The sequence below is a fragment of the Phocoena sinus genome, chromosome 8 (assembly GCF_008692025.1).
Source record: "Phocoena sinus isolate mPhoSin1 chromosome 8, mPhoSin1.pri, whole genome shotgun sequence".
Lineage (NCBI taxonomy): Eukaryota > Metazoa > Chordata > Mammalia > Artiodactyla > Phocoenidae > Phocoena > Phocoena sinus.
The window spans coordinates 86005516-86030653 of record NC_045770.1 but is presented as its reverse complement, the minus strand read 5'-3'; the positions used below and the strand labels follow the sequence as shown (position 1 = coordinate 86030653).

General features: G+C 40.9%; 2 protein-coding genes across 2 annotated transcripts in view; one reads left to right on the top strand and one right to left on the bottom strand.

The window, feature by feature from the left end:
• Positions 1 to 5654: 5654 nt before the first annotated feature.
• Positions 5655 to 25138, bottom strand: part of CAT (catalase) — a 39910-nt gene continuing 20426 nt past the window's right edge. Inside the window, exons 7-13 of the mRNA XM_032641376.1 lie at positions 19762 to 19953; positions 19154 to 19306; positions 16025 to 16163; positions 13190 to 13320; positions 8241 to 8348; positions 6658 to 6741; positions 5655 to 6342 (exon numbers count right to left, since the gene is read on the bottom strand). Coding sequence (XP_032497267.1) covers positions 6277 to 6342; positions 6658 to 6741; positions 8241 to 8348; positions 13190 to 13320; positions 16025 to 16163; positions 19154 to 19306; positions 19762 to 19953 — 873 coding nt within the window. The 3' untranslated portion in view covers positions 5655 to 6276. The remainder of the gene's footprint in view (positions 6343 to 6657; positions 6742 to 8240; positions 8349 to 13189; positions 13321 to 16024; positions 16164 to 19153; positions 19307 to 19761; positions 19954 to 25138) is intronic.
• Positions 22632 to 23814, top strand: LOC116758509 (non-histone chromosomal protein HMG-14-like). The gene is made up of 2 exons (XM_032641377.1): positions 22632 to 22818; positions 23067 to 23814. Exons 1-2 carry the CDS (start codon positions 22669 to 22671, stop codon positions 23223 to 23225), a joined length of 309 nt encoding a protein of 102 aa, XP_032497268.1. The 5' UTR covers positions 22632 to 22668; the 3' UTR covers positions 23226 to 23814.

Sequence of the window (25138 nt, the reverse complement as noted above, 5' to 3'; positions counted from 1 at the left end):
CCCACTTGTGAGGAGACGCGAATTCCGCGTCATCCTAGTACGCCACCTTGACTCCGCCCTCCACGTGTATCTTTTTGAATTACTGTTTTTGTTTTTTTCATATCTATACGTAGGAGTGGAATTGCTGGGTAGTTCTGTTTTTCGTTATTTTGGGAAACTTCCATACTGTTTTCCACAGTGGCTGCACCAATTTACTTTCTGTTTGGGGTTTTTTGTTTTTGTTTTTCATGAAAACAATGGAAATTCATTCTCTCACAATTCTGGAGGCTGAGTCCAAAATCAAGGTATTCCAGGGCCATGCTCCCTCCATAGGCTCTAGGGAAGAATCCTTCCTTGCTTCTTCTAGCTTCTGGAGGCTCCAGGTGTTCCTTAGCTTGTGGCTGTAAAATTCCAATCTCTGCCTCAATCTTCATATGAGCTGCCCCTCCTCCTCCCCTTTGGTCTCTTTAGAAGCACACTGATCTTTGATCATCCCAGATGATCTCATCTGGAGACACTTGCAGAAAACTTTTCTCCAAATAAAGTCAACTTCACAGCTTCCTGAGGTTAGGACATGGACATATTCTTTTAGGGACCATCATTCAACCCACTATACTCTTTAAAATGTGAGTTTTACTTAAACATATAGTTTCATAATGCAATTCATTCAAGAGCAGAAAATACAAGGACAATTTAAAATAGCATACTTTAAGCAAACAATAACAAAGCAAAACAACAAAAATAAAAACGACAATGCAAAATTCACTTTACAGTCAACTGAGAGAATAAGTATTTCCTTTGCAAAGAGTGTCATAGTCGAGCTTTCCACATGTGATTGATTAAAATTTTCAAAAACTCAAAAGTAGGGCTTCCCTGGTGGCGCAGTGGTTGAGTCCGCCTGCCGATACAGGGGACACGGGTTCGTGCCCCAGACTGGGAAGATCCCACGTGCCGCAGAGCGGCTGGGCCCGTGAGCCATGGCAGCTGAACCTGCGCGTCCAGAGCCTGTGCTCTGCAACGGGAGAGGCCACAACAGTAAGAGGCCCACGTACCGCAAAAAAAAAAAAAAAAAGTATACGTAACTTTTTGAGTTCACCTCCACTAACCTTTCACATCTTTAAAACTCTGATAAGGATTTTAAAGCCTTCAATTTGTCTTATCAGATCACTGAAAATAGAATGTGGCCCTTTGCCTTTATCATGAACTAAGAGGCAAAGACATGGCCAAGCAGTTTGCCCATTGTTTTTCTTTCAGAATAGCAAGTGCTAAGAAATTCTTAAAACTCATTTCTGGGGGCTTCCCTGGTGGCGCAGTGGTTGAGAATCTGCCTGCCAATGCAGGGGTCATGGGTTCGAGACCCAGTCTGGGAAGATCCCACATGCCACGGAGCAGCTAGGCCCGTGAGCCATAACTACTGAGCCTGCGCGTCTGGAGCCTGTGCTCTGCAACAAGAGAGGCCGCAATAGTGAGAGGCCCGCGCACCGCGATGAAGAGTGGCCCCCGCTTGCCGCAACTAGAGAAGGCCCTCACACAGAAACGAGGACCCAACACAGCCATAAATAAATAAATAAATAAATAAATAAATAAATAAATAAATAATAAAAAAGGAAAAAAAAAAAAAAAACTCATTTCTGTGGCAGAGATTACAAATTAGACTGATGCCCCTTTATATGGGAAAGGAAAAAAATAATGTTTTTAAACTGGAATTCTACATTGAATTTGAAAGCAACAAGGTAATCTCTCAGTGGTTCTATAAGCCCAGACCAAGCCCTCATTTTAGAAGAGTAGTAGATTTTAAAACACCAGGAGTCGATTTTTAGAGAGCGGTGTGCCAGAAGACGAGTGAAAACGCATTTTAAGAAGGTGAGAATGTGAGAAATGAAAAGACATGTCCACACAAAAACACGTACACAAATATTCATAGCAGCATTATTCACAATAGCCAAAAAAGTAGAAACAACGCAAACATCTACCAACTGATGAATGGATCAATAAAAAAGCTTATTCATACAGTGGAATATTATTTGGCAATAAAAGGAAATGAAGTACTGATCCATGATACAACATGGAAGAATCTTGATAACATGATACTAAGTGAAAGAAGCCAGTCACAAAAGATCACATGTTGTTTGATTCCATTTAAATAAAATGTGTAACATAGGCAAATCTATAGACAGATTCGTGATGGCCAAGGGTTGCAAGGCAAGATTAAGTTGGGGTAATGGTGAGTGCTGCTAATGGGTACAAGGTTTTTTGGGGGGTGACAGAGATGTTCTAAAATTTATTGTGGTGTTGATTGCACAACTCTGTACCTATACTAAAAACCACTGAATTATACACTTTAAATGGGTGAATTTTATGGTATGTGAATTCTATCTCCAAAAAAAGCTGGGTTTTTTTTTTTTTAAAAAGGTGTCAATGATTAAGTGTTTTAAACACTGCTAAGAGGCCAAGCAAGGTGAGTATGGGAATGGACCATTGGGCTTTGTGTGTGTGTGTGTGTGTGTGTGTGTGTGTGTGTGTGTGTGTGATGTGTGGTAAAACATACATAAAATTTACCACTTTAACCATTTTTAAGTGTACAGTTCAGTGGCAAATACATTCATGCTGTTGTGCAACCATCACCACCATCCATCTCCAGAATTTTTTCATCTTCCCAAACTGAAACTCTGCACCCATTATATAAGAATTCCTCATTTCTCCCTTCCTCCCACCCCTGGCAACCACCATTCTACTTTCTGTCTTTGTGTATTTGACTATTCTAGGTACCTCATAGAAGTAGAATCATACCATAGTTGTCCTTCTGAAGATAACACAAACAGGTGGAAAGATATACCATATTCATGAACTGGAAGAATTAATATTGTTAAAATGACCATACTACCCAAGGCAATCTATAAATTCAATGGAATCCCTATAAAATACCAAGGGCGTTCTTCACAGAACTAGGACAGATAATTCTAAAATTTGTGTGGAAACACTAAAGACCCAAAATAGCCAAAACAATCTTGAGAAAGAACAAAGCTGGAAGCACCATGCTCCCTGATTTCAAACTATACTACGAAGCTACAGTAATCAAAACGGTATATCACAAAAACAGACATATAGATCAATGGAACAGAAGCCCAGAAATGAACCCACACCTATCCAGGTAGTTTATATACAACAAAGGAGGTAAGAACATACAATGGGGAAAACACAGCCTCTTCAATAAATGGTGTTGGGAAAATTGGACAGCTACATGCCAAAGAATCAAACTGGACTACTCCCTCACACCATGCATAAAAATAAATTCAAAATGGATTAAAGAGTTAAATGTAAGACCTGAAAGCATAAAACTTCTAGAAGAAAACAGGCAGTAAGCTCTTTGGTATTGGTTTCGGTAATATTTTTTTCAATCTGTCTCCTCAGGCAAGGGAAACAAAAACAATAGTAAATAAAATGAGACTACATCAAACTAAAAAGTTTTTGCACAGCTAAGGAAACTATCAACAAAACAAAGAGGCCCTACTCAATGGGAGAAGATATTTGTAAATGATCTATCTGATAAGCAGTTAATATCCAAAATATACAAAGAACTTACATAGCTCAATGTCAAAAAAACAAACAACTTGATTTAAATATGAGCAGAGGACCTGAATAGACATTTTTCCAAAGAAGACATACAGATGGCAATCAGGCACATGAGAAAATGCTCAACATCACTAATTATCAGGGAAATTCAAATCCAAACCACAATGAGATACACTTGTCAGCATGGCTAGTGTCAAAAAGACAACAAATAACAAGTGTTGGCAAGGATGTGGAGAAAAGGGAACCTTCGTGCAGTTGGTGGGAATGCAAATTGGTGCAGCCACTATGGAAAACGGTATGGATATTCCTCAAAACTTTTTAAAAAGATTACCATATGATCCAGCAATTCCCCTCGTGTGTATTTACCTGAAGAAAATAAAAACACTAATTCAGAAAGATATATACACCCCTATGTTAACTGCAGCATTATTTACAATAGCCAAGATATGGAAACAACCTAAGTGCCCATCAACAGACGAATGGAGAAAAAGATGTGATATATAATGGAATATTACTCGATCATAAAAAAGAATAACATCTTGCCATCTGCAACAGCACAGATGGACCTAGAGGGTATTATGCTAAGTGAAATAAGTCAGACAGAGAAAGACAAATTCTGCATGATTTCATTTACATGTGGCATCTAAAAACCAAAACAAACAATCATAACAAAGTTGCCAGAGGAGAGGGTGGTAGGGGGAGGAAAGAAATAGGTGAGGGAGATTAAGAGGTACAAACTTCCAGTTGCAAAATAAATGAGTCATAGGTATGAAATGTACAGTGTGGGGAATATAGTCAATAACTATGTAATATTGTTGTATGGTATCATACATATCATAACCAGACTTATAGTGGTGATCATTTTTAAATGTACAGAAATACTGAATCACTACGTTGTATAACAGGAACTAACATCGTGTTGTAGGTTATTTATACATCATCAACAAACTCAGAAAAAGAGATCAGGAACTTCCCTGGTGCAACAGTGGTTAAGAATCCACCTGCCAATGCAGGGGATCCGGAAAGATCCCACATGCTGCGGAGCACCTAAGCCCGTGCGCCACAGCTACTGAGCCTGCGCTCTAGAGCCCGCAAGCCACAACTGCTGAGCCCGTGTGCCACAACTACTGAAGCCCACACACCTAGAGCCCATGCTCCACGACAAGAGAAGCCACGGCAATGAGGAGCCTGCACGCAGCAATGAAGAGTAGTCCCCACTCACCGCGACTAGAGAAAGCCCGCGTGCAGCAACAAAGACCCAACGCAGCCAAAATAAATAAATTAAGTAATTTTTTTAAAAAAAGAAAAAGAGATCAGATTTTTGGTTACTATCAGGTGGGGGTAGGAGAGAGGGGAACTGGAAAAAAGCAGTCAAAAGGTATAAACTTCTAGTTATAAGATAAATAAGTACTAGAGATGTCATGTACAATAAATATCATTAATGCTACTGTGTGTTACATATGAAAATTGTTAAGAGAGTAAATTCTAAGATTTCTCATCACATGAAAAAAATTTTTTCTCTAGTTCTTTAATGTCGTACAGTATCTATGTGAGATGATTAATGTTAACTAAACTTATTTTTTTTGTTTGGCCGCAACACGCAGCTTGTGGAATCTTAGCTCCCCAACCAGGGATCGAACCTGGGCCCCTGGCAGTGAGAGGACTGGGTTCTAACCACTGGACCACCAGGGCATTCCCATTAACTAAAATTATTGTGATAATCATTTCATGATATATGTGAGTCAAATATATACAGTGCTGTATGCCAATTATATATCAATAAAACTGGGAAGAAAAAAAGGAAAAAAAAATTTTTTAATTAAAACTCATAATTAGATAAAGAAGTGAGCTAGTGAACAAGAGATCTAAGCAATTTTCAAAGCTGGGAAATTTGCTGTTTTCCCAATAGAATAAAGTTCTGGTCCCCTGTATCTCAGAGGCTATCTAAAGGCTATTTGTTTAAACAAATAACATACTACCCTTGTGAGGTCGATATTTTTAATTATACGGGTAAGTATCTGATAACAGATGACACTCAGATTCACAGTCTTGAGACATTCCAAGTTATATATGGAGCCTAAAGAAACCAAATACCAGTCTTCTATTTTTATTTACAGATTATTTTATTGTAAAAAGATAAGCAATTACAGATCAGCCTGTTGCAAAATCAATACTATATTAGCATAAATGTAATTCCAAGTTTTAAAAAATCTGATCAGTTCCAAGCAGGAATAAACATTAAGCCATGATGGTACTGAAGTTATTTTCAAAAGACACCAAATTGTGCTTCCTATAAGGAACTTAGAAAAATTTAAATTTCTGAGTGGATTATCTTTATCTTTTCTTCTTATATAATTACAGCCATATTTTTATATAACAGGCCATGAGATGATATGTAAACATTAATTTCACCAAGATTTTTTCTTATCAAATAAAATCGTATTTCTGCTAGAAACTTTCATTCTAGTCATTTTAAGTAAATAATCAGCTGTCAAAAGCAAATACACGTTTCTTTCAAATGATTGTTAAGCTCTAACGTTCATTTACCCCTAGGAATATAGTATTAAAAGCCATTATTACGTTATTTGCTATAGAAACCTGGGATTATCATTGTACAGACATAAACTTGCATTTGCATGTCTAGCGCAGGAGAATCTTCCATCCAGCGATGAGTGGGCATGTGTGTCAACATTACGCTTTGTTTCATAGGCGGACGGACGAGCCTCACAGATTAGCTTTCTCCCTTGCAGCCAAGTGAGACCCGGGATTTACATAGGTGTGAATCGCGCTCTGTTTCGAAAGACCAAGACCAGCAGGTTACTTAACTCATTTGGGCAGCAACTCAGTATTTATCTTAGCTTTAATCTGTGCTCAAATGAAAATAAGCATTCAGAATTTGTTCACCTTCGACTGTCTTATACTGCCCAGGGCTAAAACAAGGAGCATGTGCTTTCCAGGTGAGTTCTTTATATCTCAAATGAGATTCTGAACAGCTGCTTAGGAAACGGAATAGCTGTCCCTGAGGAGAATCATCATAAAAGGAAACCCAACTACGCCCATCCACGACACAGCCCCTCTGCCACAGCCAGGATGCTCTGGGCTCACCTTAGGTTTCTCAGCGTTGTATTTGTCCAAAAGAGCCTGGATGCGGGCCCCATAGTCAGGATGGACATCGCTGAAGTTCTTAACCTGTAACCAGGTGAAAATAATGTAAACATTACCCTAGCCCTCACTACACCAGTCCCCAGAGTCCGCCTCACAGGGTCGACTCCAGAGGGGAGGACGGACGCTTCCACGGGAGGCAGAACCACACAGCATTTACCAACACGGAGGAAGGCTTGCGTCCTGGACATATACTGGCTGAGCAACCTTGCCTAAGGCACTCATCTGAGCTTCAGTACCCACTCCTCATGAAATCAGTGAGATAACTAAATCTACCTCACACAGTTCATATCCACTCCCCAGAAAAATAAGTGGGATGATTACGTCTACCTCGTAGAGTACCGTGAGAAAAACGCGTTATGAGGTGAGCTACATTTACAGCAGGTAAAGAGCTGACCTCGGAGGAACACAAAAAGTTACAGCGATTTGCATTAAGAAACAGGCCCAGACACTGCCTGAATTTAAAGTGAGATGCACAAACACTGGCCCCTGCTGGGCAACTAAGCACACTTCAAGCAGGAATTCCTGACCGCGGGCTGGTCCTGAGGTGGGGCATCAAGAACCCACAGGGGGCCTTGCAGCTTCAGCATATGTGAGAGGAGAAGGCCAAGGGTTCAAGCCCAGCCCTCTACTTACAAACGGTCTTATTCATTCTTATCAGTGAGATGAGAAAATACCCACCCCACCTATCTCACAGAGCGACTGTCAGGCTCTCTGCCCCAGACAGCAAGAACTATTAGCGCCCAGGGACTTAAAGGGTTATCTTTCATACACGCCCTGGTGAAACACAGTTATAGAACCTTGCCTGCAGACAGAGCATCCAGCCTGCTGGTACATATCTCCGGGCCTTAGAACACATCCCAGACAGCTGCCCCCATGAACAGAGAAGCGGCAACCAAGAGACAAAGAAATAGCCAGGGTTCCTAAATCTACGAGAGGCTCACTCCCCTGCGGCAGGCCGGGAGACCACAGCAGAGCACACAACACAACGAGCTACCATCAGAAATACCCTGGGGCCTCAGCTCAAAAGTTCAGCCTGAGTCTTTGGAAGCAGCTCAGTTCTGACCCCAGAAAACGTGCACGTTTCTAGTTTCTTCCAAAGGAGGGTCAGGCCTCATAACGTCAAGTAGTCAGGCTGACTTCAAATCACAAAAATGTAATCTGTATTTCTTATCACCTGAATTCTAAGCAAAATTGTGGCAGGACCCACATTTTGACATTGGACATTACCCTCTTACACAGAACTTGGCTGCAGTCAGACAACAGCATAGGAGACCATTCACCCTAAACTCAACTAAATTATTATACACTGGACAAAGAGCTAAGGATCAATGGACGTGGCATATATACTGGAGGTAAAACACAGAGAGAAAAGAATCAGAGGTTGATTGGGGATTCATACTAGTTTTTTTAAGTGTGCTTAGCTCAAGTGAAATAGAAATGACACTTCATGGGTTTTCTCACACAGCTGCACTCTCTTCCCCTGCCAGCAGGTGTCACCCTTCGGCTTACAAAGTATCACTCACCGCTTTCTTCTGGATAAAAAGTTGCGCATCTTTCAGATGGCCCGCTATGTTCTCACACAGGCGTTTCCTCTGCTCCTCATTCAGTACGTTCAAATAGAAAGCCCGCACCTGCTCATTGAAAATAGAATGCAGGGAATCAAATAACCACTTTAGCACCAACAAAACTCACCCAAACACCACTTTTGAAATGAAGATGCAAGATTTCTCATTGGTATAAGAATGAAAAAAGGTTTTAGAATTTAAGAATAATTTAAAATTATAGTTGAAACTGTCACGTGTTGAGTTCCTCACTTTTTATTTTATTTTAAGCAAAACAGGAAGATAATAGCTCATAACTTCTTTTTAATAATGTCCTTTGCAGTCACTACTTATAAATCTCTTATAAATAGAAGGCAGTGTTGCCTACAATTAAAAATGCCACCACACCTTAATACTGACAAGTGCAGAATGTGCAAACCGTCATTAATGTAAGCTTAACGCAATACAATCTTTGTTCAATTCACCCAGAACCAAAGGGGAGGAAAACACCCTAATTTATTAATTAGGTCTTTAGTTATTCAGAAGCCAAGATTTCTTGGAGAAAACAGATGTTAATAGTGATATTTTGCTTAGATTATTGGGTTTAACCTCTAAAATGACTATCAAGAAGTTAAAATAAAAAGTAAGAGCTTAGTATTAAGTATATGAGTCCTAACAGCCTCTGCTCATTTCTGAAATTAACCATTTCTAAGTTATGGCTATGATTCTATTCTACATTTCTTTCATTCACTCATTGAGCAAATACTTATTTCTCATGTACCTATAACACACCAGGCACTACTCTATGTACTGTTCTACTAATGTTTATAAAGTCCAAAAATATCCAATTATCCAAAGTAGCAAATTCATAAAATATCAAATATTCATAATTTTTGTTATCAAATATCAGAATATACTAATATTTCTTAAAATCTGAGCAAAGTCTAAATATAAGGGACTTCCCTGGTGGCGCAGTGGTTAAGAATCCGCCTGCCAAGGCAGGGGCCACGAGTTCAAGCCCTGGTCTGAGAAGATCCCACATGCCGCAGAGCAACTAAGCCCGTGCGCCAAAACTACTGAGCCTGCGCTCTAGAGCCCACAAGCCACAACTACTGAAGCCTGCAAGCCACAACTACTGAAGCCCATGCACCTAAAGCCCGTGCTCCACAACAAGAGAAGCCACCGCAATAAGAAGTCTGCACACCACAGCGAAGTGTGGCCCCCGCTCGCTGCAACTAGAGAAATGAGACGGGGTCTTCTCATTGTGGTGGCTTCTCTCATTACAGAGCGTAGGCTCTAGGTGCTTTACCCACTCCAACACTTTTACCACAGACCTTTAAGAGCAGGACCAAATTCCTCTAAAAGGAAAAGTGACATTTTTACTAGTCTATACAAAGTTAGAGAATGATTTTTTTCTTTTTAAGTGTAACATGCCTACAGTAAAGGGTACTAAACATAAGTGTGAAGTTCAATGATTTTTCAGTGGACACAAATGTGTCACAACCACCCAGATCAAGACAGAACATCACTCACACCCCAGAGATCCCACCATACTCCCCCACCCAGTCATTATCCCCTTTCTCCAACTGCCTCCCCAAGGGTGAATTTTTTGACTTCTAATATTATAAACGTTTTTTACTTCTCTTTCAAATGTACACAAATGGAATCATACAGTCTATATTCTTGTTCTTTTGCTCAATGTCATGTTTGTAAGGTTCATCTATGGTAATGTTTGTTGGAATACTTCTTTAATTTTCATTGCTGTACACTGTGGGAATATACTACGGTTTATTTATCCAAGCTTTTGTTGATGAACATTGGGTAATATGAATAAACAGTGCTGTACATGTCTTCTGCTGCTCATATGTACACATTTCTATTAAGAATCTATGTAAGAGTGCACTTACTAGGTCAAAAGACATGTACATGTTTAGCTTCAGTGGATATTGACAAACAGTTCTCCAAAACACCTGAACCAATCTACACTCAGGTAAGAGTCAGAGTTGTTTCTCATTCTCGCAATACTTGGTACACAGTCTTTTTCAGTCTAGTCATTCTGGTGTGTATGTAGTGGTATCTCTTTTTAGTTTTATTTTGCATATCCCCGATGACCAGTGAGATAAACTACTCTGTGTGTTTTTCAGTCATTTGGATATTTTCTTTTGTGAAGTGCCTGTTCAAGTCTTTTGCCCATTTTTCTATTCATTTGTCTGTCGTTTTCTTATTGCTCTGCAGGAGTTCTTTACATGTACTGTATATGAGTTGTTTGTTAGTTAGAGGAACCGCAAATATATTTTCCCACTCTGTGGTTTGCCTTCTCAATCTCTAATTGGTTTCTCATAACAAAGAGAAGTTCTTTTGCTCTCTCTTCATGACTGAGTCTTGATAACATCTACGGCTCTATCCGCCAATTCAGTAATCTTCTCTTTGGCCATATTTAATCTCCTTTTAAGCTCATTTACTAAATGCTTAACTTTAGTTGTTGCATTTTCCAGTTCAGTATGTCCATTCAATTCTTTTTCTTTTTAATTTAATTTAATTTTATTTTATTTTATTGGCCGCATTGCACGGCATGCAGGATCTTAGTTCCCCAACTAGGGATGGAACCTGTGCCCCCTGAGTGGAAGCACAAAGTCTTAACCACTGGACTGCCAGGGAAGTCCCTTCCATTCTTTTTGGACAGATTCAAGTTCTCTTATTAAATTCTCCATGTTGTCAACTGTTTTCTGTTTTCCTGAACATATTATTTGCAGCTATTTTAAAACCTATATCTGACAATTCCACTATCTGGATCTTCAGTAGGTTGTTTTTTTTTTTTTATCCCCCTCTTGCTTTTCAGATATAAGGTCTTATGTGTTGGGTATGCCTGATAATTTATTACTGAATGCTGGGCATTTGCATATGAAAAAATACAGAGATAATTTGAGGCTCTATTTTCCTCCAAAGCCTTATGTTTGCTTCTGGAAGAGAGGATAGAGGGAGATCATCTTAATCCAGTCTGAGATTGGACTGGTATAAAACTGAGTCTCATTTTTTGTAAAGGCAACTTGATTTCAGGTTTGCCCTTATTTCTAGGATGGCCGTTCAGGGATCCAACTGAGTGCCTGGGATGTTAACTAGAGGCCCTCTTCCTTAGCAGGTCCTGAACTCCAATTTTTATTCCCTCCAGACCCATGAAAACGCTGTAAACTCTGCTCAGTATGTTGGCCAATACTTACAAAGTAATAAATGCCTCATGAGAAAAGAAGAACGAATATCAAGCTCATATCTCTGCACTTCTTTTCTGTTCAAAATCTTGGCCCCTCAAATTCTTGCTGCTTTTATAGCTCTCCACAGCCTTTTTGTATCTTATCTAGCTTTCCAATGTTCTCCATGAGAGGATAGGTCTGACACAAGCTTGTCTGTCACAAGCCAGAAGCATGAGTCCAAGTGAATCATTTTTAAGAGTATAAACCTGGATCTTCCTATTTATATTCCATGTGACTCTTACAGTTATAGGATTATGCTATGAAGCTATAAACAGAATCTTGACTGCTTAAAAACTTGAGTTCTATATAGTGATAGGAAAATCTCTCAAAATAAGAATGATCATATAGTAAATTTTAATGTGTGAGCAACAGCCTCATTATCTAAATTAATTTTTACAGAGGTTGTATTAGCTAGCTTAACACTAGAATAGACTTCAGGTAGGTAAAATTTTATGAGAAGCAGGAATTGTATTGTAATATATTCATACTTGGTAACCTACATCACCAAGAATAAGGCAGTTACTATAAAAGGCTTTTAGGAGACATTTAATTTCATCTAAAAATGGTTTATAAGGTACAATAATTTCTTTTTTATATACATGTATACATGTAAGTGCCTTTCAAATAACAGTATCTTCATAGTGAATTAATTTATGTATTTAAGTATATTTTACTGGGAACACACATTTACAAATTGAAAAGCTAGAATAGGTCCCATTCTAATTTAAATATTGTTTAACACCAACTACCCAAGCAGAGATCTAAGACAACTATATTTTTTAACTTTATCCTTTTCTTACATGTGGTATAAGTTGCACTGGGCACATTAATGAGGTGGCTGCTCTTCAGAGTCAAAGGGCCTCTTCCATGGCATCTACTAAAAGAACAGCCCCCAGGCAGCCATAGGTGATTAGAAAGAGGATGGGCGCTTGACCCCGGGCAGTTAACTAGAGGCTGGCCAAAGGCCAATGATGCAACCCACAGTGAAAACATTAGTCCATTCAATCCAATTTCCTCTCTCCAGAATCTGACTGTAGAAGTATTGAGAGAAGGAGTAAAAAAGGACCAAAAAGAAAAAAGTAATACATAGAGAAAGAAGCCATAAAGAAGAAGAGTTAGGCCACGGTCATAGCAAAACCACAGCAATGTTAAAACACAAGCTATGAGGCAAAGAGGAGAAAAATAGGGAAGGACATGGTAAGAATGAGTAATTGGTATTGGAGAGCAACAGCAGACAGATGGAGAGTAGCTGAGTCACATGAATGGGGTGCCGTGCAGTGGAAACACCCACACCTTTGCTACTGGGCCTCCTAGTGCTATTTTGAATCCAGTTCTAGTCCCTTAAATCTGGACTGCCTTTCTCAGATTCTTAGATTCAACTGTACTTAAGCTTTACTTGCCCATTTCTTAGATTTCCACGAGATCACTGCTTCCCCAATGGCTCCCACTTACATCCCGTCAATAAAATTTGGAGGAGCTGAAATGAGTCTCCATACCTTGTACTAAAAGGGCATAGTAACACAACTCTTCAACTCCATTTAATACAGGCACTGATTTATGAATAGAGATGTTGTCCCTGAATTCAAGTTAAGACGTATTAGACACTTTAAACGGGGGAATATATGCAGACGTTGACAAGGAGGATAACCAAGCAACTCGCACAGCAGACAAAAGAGCCACTACCTGAGTGACATTATCATCGTTGGCACTGTTGAAGCGCTGCACATCCCCAGAACAGTGGGTCCTATGTTCCAGGGCAGAAAGCTGCTGCTCCGGAGCACCAAAGCTGTTGGGGTAATAATTTGGAGCTCCACCTTTAACAGAAAACCACACAGATTCACTTGGGGAGATGAAAAATGAAGGAAGTCTACAAACAGTCAACAAAATAAGAAATAAATTCAAGTGACATTTATACATATGTGTATACACACACATATACATGCCATGCACATACGATTTTTAACACCCCATATGTAGCTACAGGCAGTACTTGGATTCTTAGAGAATATGCCATCCGCCAAACGCTTGCGGTGGCTGTCTCACTCTGCGTCTTAATGAAGAGATCTCAAATTCCCTTTGAACACTTCAGACGGCCTCATCTCTACAATCTCCTGATGCCTTCCGGTACGAATATATTTATATGAGCTTGGTTTGGTCGCCATAGAAGAAGAGACTCAAAGACATATTTCAGGTTGGAGGGTTTCATTGGGGCTTGGGCTCAGTTCAAAAACAGAATCACAGGGCTTCCCTGGTGGCGCAGTGGTTGAGAGTACGCCTGCCGATGCAGGGGACGCGGGTTCATGCTCCGGTCCGGGAAGATCCCACATGCCACGGCGTGGCTAGGCCCGTGAGCCATGGCCGCTGAGCCTGCGCGTCCGGAGCCTGTGCTCCGCAACGAGAGAGGTCACAACAGTGAGAGGCCCGTGTAATGCAAAAAAAAAAAAAAAAAACAGAATCACAGAGCTCTTGGGAGCAACTCAAAGTTCTAGCTCTGCTCCAGCTCTGCTCCTTCAATCGCCAGACAAATGAACGGAGCCCTGAGATGTTCACTGAGTGCTGCAGGGTGATGTGGTGGTCAGTGGTGGATCCGGGATCTGGGATTTTTGTCCTCTCCATTCCAGCACGTACTACACTCCTATCACAGGATTCTACTTCACTATTTATTTCTTAATGGTGTTTTAAGATTCTCGGGATATCTATCCTTCCTATTGACCAAGACTTTATTCAGTTCTAGTTTCACTTTCACTTCTCTCTACAGATAAATTTTTAACAAATTTTTCTAAAATTTGATATTTCTAGTATGTCAGCACTCATTCATCTGGAATTAGGAAAAATAATGACAAATGCGATCAAAACATTTATTAAGATTTCTGGAATAAGTTATGAGGCTCTTTTTTCCTTTTGGCATGTTCATTTTCCCAACTATACCCTGCTTCGGCTGATGTTAGCAAAAGCTTGCATTACCTGAGTACGTGCTGCCTTAACAGGAAGGATGGCCTGGAAGCACAGTAAGTGGTTTGAACAAACCAGTCGGGATTAGAATTTTACCCAGCTCACTGCCAGAACAGATTATTCTGGGTGGATAAGCAGGAGATGCCTGTACATCACATTGACGAAGGAGCCAAATGCATGTAGGAAGAGAGGGGGCACCCTACTACCATGGAGCCCAGTTATCCACCTAAGAAATTCATTCCAGCTCAGCCACGTCCATGCGAAAAGCAAAGTGCTCCAATAACGAGCCATCACAGTGGTTTTCTGCACTAAGAATTAGCTCTTTGAAATGTGCCAATTGAGTAATTTTAAAATTTGATTTCCAAATTATCTCTACCTTTACTCAAAGTCGCAGCTGTCTTCAAGTCATTGACTACTGGGAACAATTAAGCTCTTTCATCAAACTGCAAGGGCACAGCCCAAATGGTCTACTTTTAAAATTAGGCAAAAGGTGTGTCAAAGTAGTTTTTTTCATACATATGCCACTATAATAGTAAACAAGAATGGTAAACACAAAGCATTTACTTATTAATGACGTTCCAAAATATACATGAACTGCTCTAATACAGCCAGTCTCAATAATGAAAGGACCGAGGGAGATTAATGAAAAAAAATCACTTTAGAATAAAAACGCAGAAGACAGACACAGAAGTATCAGTTACTTTGGGCAATAACACGCTCCATACCTTTGTAAACCTCAAAGAGCAGAAATATGGCAACAACACAATACAATCATTCAGTGAGCATGTAAACTTGTTAAATACTTGGAAAAGGCTTAATGATAATGGTAACAAAATGCAAGGCACAAAACTATATATACAAACTAATCTTAAATGTATAACAAGTATTCACAGAAAAGACTGGAAAGAAATACAGCAAATTGCAACAGTTCTGGCCTTTGGATACTGTGACTATATATGGGTTTTTCTTCTTTCTTCTCTTCTTTCCCTTATATTTTCCAAATTTCCTTTAAGGTACATGTATTATTTTTAGCATAGAAAAAGAAACTTTGTTTGAATATAGACATCTATGGCTATAAATATAAATCATCAGTAAAATTTCTGAAGGGATCATGTGTCCTTCAGACACATGTAGTATGGCATGTGTATGGCAACTCTTGGCTTTTGCATTTCCAAGAGGCTAAGTCCTGGTGACTTAAGAGTGATTTCAGGAATCGTCCACTTTGTGAAGAGTCTTTAAAACCCACTCCCTAAGTTGGATGATACCCTACAACAGCCAGTGTGGAAAAACCTTTCTCCCTGCCTTTCATAGATGCACAGCAAGTAAAATCTGAGGAGGGAACTCTCCACAAAACATATAAAATAGATTCAAGTATGGAGAGTCCTCAGGCAGTTTAAACCTTCATTGCTGGGCAACAAATAGGAGGTTGGCAGGAGCGGCTGCGGGGCCTCCACAGAGCAGCAGGTGCCTGGGCCAGCCTGGCGACCCCTGGGCTGGCGGGGCCTCCCGCGCCCTGCCCAGCAGTGCCCTCCACACCCGTGGGGTGAGCCACAGTCCCAGGCCTACCCTGATTGTCCAGCACGCACATGGGGCCGTCACGTTGGTAGCTGGCCACTCGAGCTCGGAAGGGACAGTTCACAGGTATCTGAAGATAGTTGGGTCCCAGGCGGTGGCGGTGAGTGTCGGGATAGGCAAAAAGGCGGCCCTGCAGTTACAAATGAAACAGACTTTGACGGTGTGCAGTAACATACGAAAGAGGAGTGGCCCGTGAACATCACTGTAAAGTTTCAAGCACAAAGCATCACAAAGCCCTGCCTGTCCTCCCAGTAAAGAGCAAAGTCTCTTCTCTCTCATGAAATGAGTTCTCCCTAACTGAACGGTCCTTACTCTTCCACCCCTTGGGGCCAAACAGCCACAAATCTTCACATCTGTTCTAGGTCATAACTCCTTTTTTCCTCAAGTAACAAGTTAGTGCCCAGGCTTGAATGATTTCCTATTCCCAAGGACACATTACATTGTGAAATAAGTTTGCTAGAACCCAACTAACTGGAATCATGAACTAATTCCACTCCTCCCTACTCTCTCACTCTAGGGGAGGGGTCAACCATTTGCTCTTAACAAAAAGAAGATTTCTACAAAACCAACCGTACGGGAAATCATTCCGAAAAAGCACCTCCCATGTTGCATTCTGGTGTATGTCAGATACACTTTGAGCTCTGAGACTTCCTAGATTTAAACAAAATACTACACAAAGAAAGCCACAGTGCAAAACGATGGCCCTACATTGCCACAAGGTCCTGAGTCAAAGATTAAATTACATATTTACCAAGGCAGGAGGTTTTGCCTCACACATATTTACCAAGGCAGGAGGTTTTGTAATTTCTTTCAGTTAGTGTTGAAACAAAAAGCTTTATGATTAACTCCGCATCAATCTTAGTATCCAATTATTTAAATATTCCCATTATTCAAAGCTCTATTACATAAGCAGAGAGAGTAGGAGTAGTTTTCTTTCATTACCTTCATTACTGGCCTTGAATCTGAATGAGTATTCTTATGTCCCTAATTCTATGGGCCAAAATACAAACCAAGTTGAACAGGACAACTGATGTGATTATTTTGTACCAAATCACGGAGGCCAACGTGCTCAATCCCGTCTCGCCATTCTGTCGATAATTTGCTCTGGGCTGAGCGACCCTGCCTCCCACAATCATTTCAGATAGCCCCTAAGGTAACGTTCAGATGACTAGTCATGCAGCCGTGCCCAAGACCACCTACACTTTGGAAACTGGTTGCCTCCTTTTACCCAAAACAGACTAACTTGTGCTCTAACTTTACCAACAGGACAGAAGATACAGTTGAGCCAAGAGCAGCTCCTGGATGTAGCCTCATCATGTAATTCTGGCCTTGTGTCACCTTAGGTTTATAAGGCATCACTACCCCACCTGCAGGTGGAGACCTTCAAAGCTAAGGCTGTGAAATGGGCACAGCAAGGCCATACCCTGACCCCAACTTGAATGCAGGCCTTACCCAAGGCCCTGTGCCCAAGCTCCTTGCTGGGCCGGGGTGAGAAAGCAGAGCAAAGCTCTCCCACTCAATCACCCAGGCCAACTTCTCCTCTCCCGGTAAACTGTGGAGTGTGGGAGAGAAGAACGGCTGCACCTGCACCACCAGGTACTCAGGGGACAGTCTCTGACTTGCTATTATACTACTGCCTGCTTTTCACCATGGTCTGGCTTACACTTTGGATCCCAGTTTTAAAAGTTAATAATCTGACCTGGTTGAAAGGCAACTGAGAACACTGTTCGTTACTGTACAACCACTACCACCTGAACATGCATTAGTTCTCATCAGGGTAGTTTCCAAGCCCTCCGAACAGGCCCTCCACTTCCAATCCCTCCTCCAACGACATCCTACATATTCCTGCCGAAAGACTCCTCCTAAGGTCCCATGCAGATTCTATTTCAAACCTACTCAAAAAAGCTTGGACACTGGTCACCAAATGGCTAAATAAGTACAACAGTCCTTCCCTACTGTATGGCCTCCTATTTTAGCAGCCAGGACAGTCTATCAATAGATAGGTATTCAATTTATAGTAAACTAAAAACTAATATAAACTAACTTTCTATAAAAGGTTCAAATGTTCCCAATGTGAAAGCAAAAAGTTATTATTTAAAAAACAAAGAAAAATAAAAAAATAAAAAAATAAAAAACAAAGGAAACAGCTTGCCTCCATGGAGAGTGACACCTGAACTGGAATCGGACACTTACATAAGAAAACAGCTGTCAGTCACTGTGGTCTTTAAACTCTGTATCATGGTCAGTCCAAGAACATGAAAGATTGATTTACTCAATAATTATTAAGCCAGTTATTTTCCTATTAATTTCTGATCCAAATAAGAGTTTTTCTCTCTTTGTACTCCTGAAAAAGCATACTGGTGAGTGGTGAAAAAATACTGAATGCCTAGGAACATTACCAAAACAAATGGTTAAATTAACCCACTGGCTTTAATCAATGGACACATAAACTGAGTTTGTAAAAATCATCTCTGGGGGGCTTCCCTGGTGGCACAGTGGCTGAGAGTCCACCTGCCAATGCAGGGGACACGGGTTCGTGCCCCGGTCTGGGAAGATCTCACATGCCGCGGAGCAGCTGGGTCCGTGAGCCATGGCCGCTGAGCCTACGTGTCCGGAGCCTGTGCTCCGCGACGGGAGAGGCCACAGCAGTGAGAGGCCCGCGTACCGCGCAAAAAAAAAAAAAAAAAATCATCTCTGGGTCTCTTTCTACATGTGGCAAAATTCAAGCATCACCATAGAAGAGGAAATGAATAAAGTTATGCTGACCAAGCGTTACAATCAATTAGTGACAGTCCTCCATCCCACTGATTACAAATTGAAAAAGAATATTTTACCCCACAAATACCTAAGGTATTTCTACTATAACTTCTTTTAAATTAAGAGCCTAAATGTCAAAGTCTTACCATATTGAGGGACCTACAATGAAATTTGTTTTACACTGTAATGCTCATTTAAGGATGTTTCAGTCAGTCCCACAGGAACTAAGGACCCAGACAAAAGTTTAAGTGATGTTCTAGTTAATTCTTCATATAAAGGTCATGCCAAATTACACTCTGCGCACGCACGTGTGCGTGCGCGCACACACTCCCGCCTCAGAACCTCTCAATCCACCAGGTTTACCTGAAGCATTTTGTCAGGGCTGGGCTCAATGCCAGGCGGCATGTTGCTTGGGTCAAAAGCCAACTGTTCAACCTCAGCAAAGTAATTAACTGGATTCCGGTTTAAGACCAGTTTACCAACTGGGATAAGAGGGTAGTCATTGTGAGGCCAAACCTAAAAATAATGCCATATTCACAATTACCAGACAACCAACAGAAGGAAATTAAAGTACCCATAAAAATATCAGCTTTCAAATACAATGAAGCCAATGATGATAAGTGAAAATAACATTTTTGAATCCAACAAAATGATAAGAACTTAAGGTGAGTGCGTTGGTTAAAACTTTCCCAACAGTAAACATTGAGTCTTTCCCTGGGCAAAAGTACATCAGCTCATCAAAATTTGTTCCCTGCTAATAACAATATATCAGGCCACCCAGATGAACTTAGTAAACTCATCAAACAGGAACTGGAAGGGAAATGCTGGTGAGACCTTACGCACAGGCTAGGAAACTCTTAAGTGGTACCACTGTGTTTTGTATACAACTTACGAATGCTTGACCACAATTTTTTTTAATTAGTTGCAAAGACACTTAAAAAGGAAAACAGTTTAGTTGTTAACTGACTCACCTTGGTAATATCAAATGGATTAAATGGGAAGGTTTCTGCCTGTTTAAATGTCATGACCTGGATGTAAAAAGTCCAGGAGGGGTAGTTGCCTGTGGCAATGGCATTAAAAAGATCCCGGAGGCCATAGTCAGGATCTTCCTGGGCAAGTCTTGCTGCATCTTCAACAGAAAGGTTTTTGATGCCCTGGTCAGTCTACAGAATGAAAGAAAAGAAGCTCAAACTGAAACTTATCAGCAAAGTTATCGAACTTTAATCAATAATTCATTGAAGGATTATGAGTAACACCAACCAAAGACTGGATTTTCCTTCTAACAGTAATCCTACTGTTCAAATCTGATACAAGTATGAATTTATCACTAAGAAATTCTACTTGATTATCCTGATTCTTCTCAATGTCCAGGGAATCTGTCTACACATTTTATATTTAAAATTAGTCTTTCTTTCCCTTTATGTATTCTATATTATTTGAATTTTTAAAATTGTTGACACAGTTTATTTTCAATTTTTCACTCATAGAGAATGCTACATTACTGTCTTCAGACAAGCTAAAACAATTTTTGCTATAAAATATACATAACAAAATTTATCTTTTAACCATTTTAAAGAGTCCAATTCAGTGGATTTCTTTGAGGACATATCTTAAAATGGAACTGTTGGGTCATATGGTAATTCTATGTTTAAATTCTTGAGGAATTTCAAAACTGTTTTCCAGAGCGGCTATTATTTGAATTTTTATACTCATGCCATTTTCAGATCAGAAAAAAAAATTAAAATATATATATTTTTTTCTTGTCTGTGTTGGGTCTTCATTCCTGCACGCAGGCTTTCTCTAGTGTCGAGCGAGGGCTACTCTTTGTTGCGGTGCGCAGGCTTCTCATTGTGGTGGCTTTTCTTGTTGCGGAGCATAGGCTTTAGGTGCCCGGGCTTCAGTAGTTGCAGCACGCGGGCTTAGTAGTTGTGGCTCACAGGCTCTAGGGCACGTGGGCTTCAGTAGCTGTGGCACATGGGCTCAGTAGTTGTGGCGCACAGGCTGTAGAGCACAGGTTCAGTGGTTGTGGCGCAGGGGCTTAGTTGCTCTGCGGCATGTGGGATCTTCCCGGACCAGGGATCGAACCCGTGTCCCCTGCACTGGCAGGCAGATTCTTAACCACTGTGCCACCAGGGAAGTCCAAAATATATTTTAAAAATAAGCAAATGATTAATGAAATTAAAGGACTTTCCCTTTTTTTTGCGTGAAGTAATTTTTTAAATTCCCTGTTTTATAATAGCTCAAGTCAGTTACTGAGATTGTGCTGAGCTAGTATCCCTCCACCCCAACTGTCTTCCTTTTTTCTTTTTTTTAAGAAATCACAGAGTCACAGTTTGTAGAGCTGAAAAGAACTTCAGTACAGCCGCTCTAAAGCAGTTCTCCGAGTATGAGCAACTAAAATCAGTATTCTGACCTTCTAAACAAGCCATTAAGACCCAAAGAAGTTAAGTCACTTTCACAAGCGCTCCTATTCTCATCCCATCCTGCTCTTCAACAGAGTTCCCACCGGTGTCTTATTCTGAAAGATCCCCAACAAGTCAGGCACCATGGAAATATTTCTTTAGCAAGTCAACTCTGGAAGGCTGGTCTATTTCTACCACAGAAATCCCAACTCTTTCTAGCCAGTGGGAAGGTTTAAACTCTTCTTACTATTAGGTCTTCAGGATTAGAAAATGGAAGTCACCATCTGCAGATCACCCAGCTAATACGGTAAACTGTGCAACAATATTTCAATACCTTTCTGATTTTAACTGAATCCCCTGGGTTTAGAAAAGAATAATCTGAGGTCAGAATAATCCAGATTGATGAATCTATGTAGATCTCATGCTACCTCAGAGCCCTCTGCTGAACAGACCCATAAGGAATCCAATCTTTCCAGGACCGCTGACAGCTGGGACTATTACCCAACTTTACTGTGACAGAACTGGAGCTCAGAGAACTCTTTATTTTAAATAAATAAATTTATTTATTTTTGGCTGTGTTGGGTCTTCGTTTCTGTGCGAGGGCTTTCTCTAGTTGCGGCGAGCAGGGGCCACTCTTCATCGTGGCGCGCAGGCCTCTCACTATCGCAGCCTCTCTTGTTGCGGAGCACAGGCTCCAGACGCACAGGCTCAGTAGTTGTGGCTCACGGGCCCAGTTGCTCCACAGCATGTGGGATCCTCCCAGGCCAGGGCTCGAACCCGTGTCCCCTGCATCGGCAGGCAGACTCTCAACCACTGCGCCACCAGGGAAGCCCCCCAGAGAAATATACCAAGTCACAGTTCTCTAGAAGAGGGAAGATTTGAGTTCAGATTGTTTTAACTACAAAGTCACAACATGCTAGCTGTCTGAGATACGATCATTTAGTTCTGCTCTAAGTGACACTATGCTGCTCCTTTTGGCAATTACAAGCCAACGGGTCAACTGTTTCCTGCAACCGTTCCTTGCCAAAGATTATAGATCCGAGTCGTAAGTATAAAGACAGGTGACAGTTTTCCTGTTTGATATACCCACATAAGTTGTTCAGATAACAATTAAAACAGGACAGAAGAAAATAGGTCTTTGGGATATCATTAAGGGGGAGCCTATATTTGTCACGTGTCCACTTCTGTCTCTGCTTATTTTAGCAGTAGTATTTGGAAACAAGTTCTTAGGCAACCAGAGGATTTTTAATAACCTTCTAGAGTTCTCTGGCAATATTACTTATTCTAACCAATGCCAAGATCATACTAAGAGAACCCTTTAAAACACCTCAGTTAATTAAAAGATTCTCAAAAACTTCCCCAAAAGTAACTGATCTGATCTGATTGTATGAAAGCACATGAAAAAAACAAATTTTGGGTGGGAGGAAAGCAGCAGCCAGGCAGCCCAGCACACCCCTCCAACCCCCGACTGCTGCCATGATGCCCAAGAGGAAGGTCAGCTCTGCAGAGGGGTCAGGGAATGAGGAGCCCAAGAGGAGATCTGCAAGGTTGTCAGCTAAACCCGCTCCTGCAAAAGTGGAAATGAAGCCCAAAAAGCCAGCAGGAAAGGATAAATGTTCAGACAAAAAGTGCAAACGAAAGGCAAAAGGGGGGCTTCCCTGGTGGCGCACTGGTTGAAAGTCCGCCTGCTGATGCAGGGGACACGGGTTCGTGCCCCGGTCCGGGAAGATCCCACATGCCGCAGAGCGGCTGGGCCTGTGAGCCATGGCCGCTGAGCCTGCACGTCCGGAGCCTGTGCTCCACAACGGGAGAAGCCACAACAGTGAGAGGGCCGCGGACCGCAAAAAAATAAAAAATAAAAATAAAAAATAAATAAAATAAATAAAAAAGGCAAAAGGGGAGCAAAGGGAAAACAGGCCAAAGTGGCTAACCAAGAGACTAAAGATGATTTACCTGCAGGAGACGGAGAAACTAAAAACGAGGAGAGCCCAGCCTCTGATGAAGCAGGAGAGAAAGAAGCCAAGACTGATTAATATCACACACCCGGTCCTATCAGTGGTCCCTGTCTGCCTTCTTGTACAATCCAGAGGAATATTTTTATCAACTATTTTGTAAATCCAAGTTTTTTAGTAGCTTTAGAAACAGTTTTAAGAAGGAGGAAATCCCACCTCATCCCATTTTTTAAGTGTAAATGCTTTTTTTAAGAGGTGAAATCATTTGCTGGTTGTTTATTTTTTGGTACAACCAGAAAATAGTGGGATATTGAATATGGGAGGCTTTGATTGTCTCAGGTGTCAGCTTAACATTCCATAAATGGGGATAGCTTTTATATCCTATAATACAAAGCATACCAAATGGCAATTTGGAGTCAGTTGTGCATTTAAACGTCTTGAACACTTTAAATTATGTCTCTTCCCATGTTGTTTTTGGTAGAATTGTTTCCTAAATCGAACCACCCCTTGATCTTGGCTCTCCTGGTCAGAATTTTATGCACTCTGCTACATCTTTGGTCGTGGTAGTCCAGTTTTCCTAGTAACTTCATTAACAATTAAAATTCGAGTACATAGTGTATATATGATATTAAATCGTGAATTAGTGGGACTTATGATGTAACAGCACATCAGCGTTGGAAGATATTGGTACTTGATATTCCGTTAAGGAAATTTTGCCTCCAAATTTTAAGCTGGAAAGTCACTGAAATAAGTGACTCTGTGTAGTTGTGATTTTGTTTAGAAAAGAATCACAACTACATGATTTTTGTAGATTTTTTTGTACATATGTTAAGAACTGTGTACAAATTGAAATGTCTGTGTACTGATCCTCAAAACAACCAATAAAATCTCAATTATGAAAGAAAAAAACAGAATTTTTGTTTTCTGACATTTGTAACTGATTTTTCTACGTGCCTTGTTCATGATATATCCTCAATAAATCCTTAAAAATGGATGGATGGGACTTCCCCTGGTGGTGCAGTGGTTAAGAATCTGCCTGTCAATGCAGGGGACATGGGTTAGATCCCTGGTCTGGGAAGATCCCACGTGCCACGGAGCAACTAAGTTGTGTGCCACAACTACTGAGCCTGCGCTCTAGAGCCTGTAAGCCACAACTACTGAAGCCCGTGTGCCTAGAGCCCACGCTCCGCAACAAGAGAAGCCACCGCAATGAGAAGCCCGCGCACCGCAAGGAAGAGTAGCCCCTGCTCGCCGCAACTAGAGAAAGCATGTGGAGCAATGAAGACCCAACACAGCCAAAAGTAAAATAAATTAGAAAAAAAATTATATTAAAAAATAAAGTTCTATTTAAAAAAATGGATGGATGAATTAAAAAGTTAGGAGAAATGTTTTTGGAAAGATAGCATTAGATGTTGAAAATGAGAGTGAGATTGGTATTACAGATAGAAATGCCCCAATTCTGTCTTAATCCCCTCCTGAACCCCAAAACCATATATGCTCAGAACAATGTACTCAGGGCTAGGAAAGGCAAAGCAATATAACACTTTACTGTTTGCTAACACTTGACTCTAAACTCCAACAAAGAACTCTAGGCTAAACCAGGTAGGAATTTCCTTTTACCTAGCTTGGAGACCTGTATTATCTCTTTTTTTTTTTTTTAATAAATTTATTTATTTTTGGCTGCGTTGGGTCTTCATTGCTGTGAGCAGGCTTTCTCTAGTTGCGGTGAGCGGGGTCTACTCTTCGTTGGGGCGCGCGGGCTTCTCATTGTCGTGGCTTCACTTGTTGCGGAGCACGGGCTCTAGTCGCACAGGCTTCAGTAGTTGTGGCACGTGGGCTCAGTAGTTGTGGCACACGGGCTTAGTTGCTCTGCAGCATGTAGGATCTTCCCGGGCCAGGGCTCGAACCCGTGTCCCCTGCATTGGCAGGCAGATTCTTAACCACTGCGCCACCAGGGAAGCCCTATCTCTTTACCTTTGATCTAAAACCTTAGA

Excerpts from the sequence above, each read along its gene's own strand:
- LOC116758509 (XM_032641377.1), top strand. The coding sequence starts at position 22,669 with ATGATGCCCAAGAGGAAGGTCAGCTCTGCAGAGGGGTCAGGGAATGAG. Across the intron at positions 22,819-23,066 it reads AGGATAAATGTTCAGACAAA|AAAATAAATAAAAAAGGCAA; the intron begins AAGTGCAAACGA and ends TAAAAAATAAAT.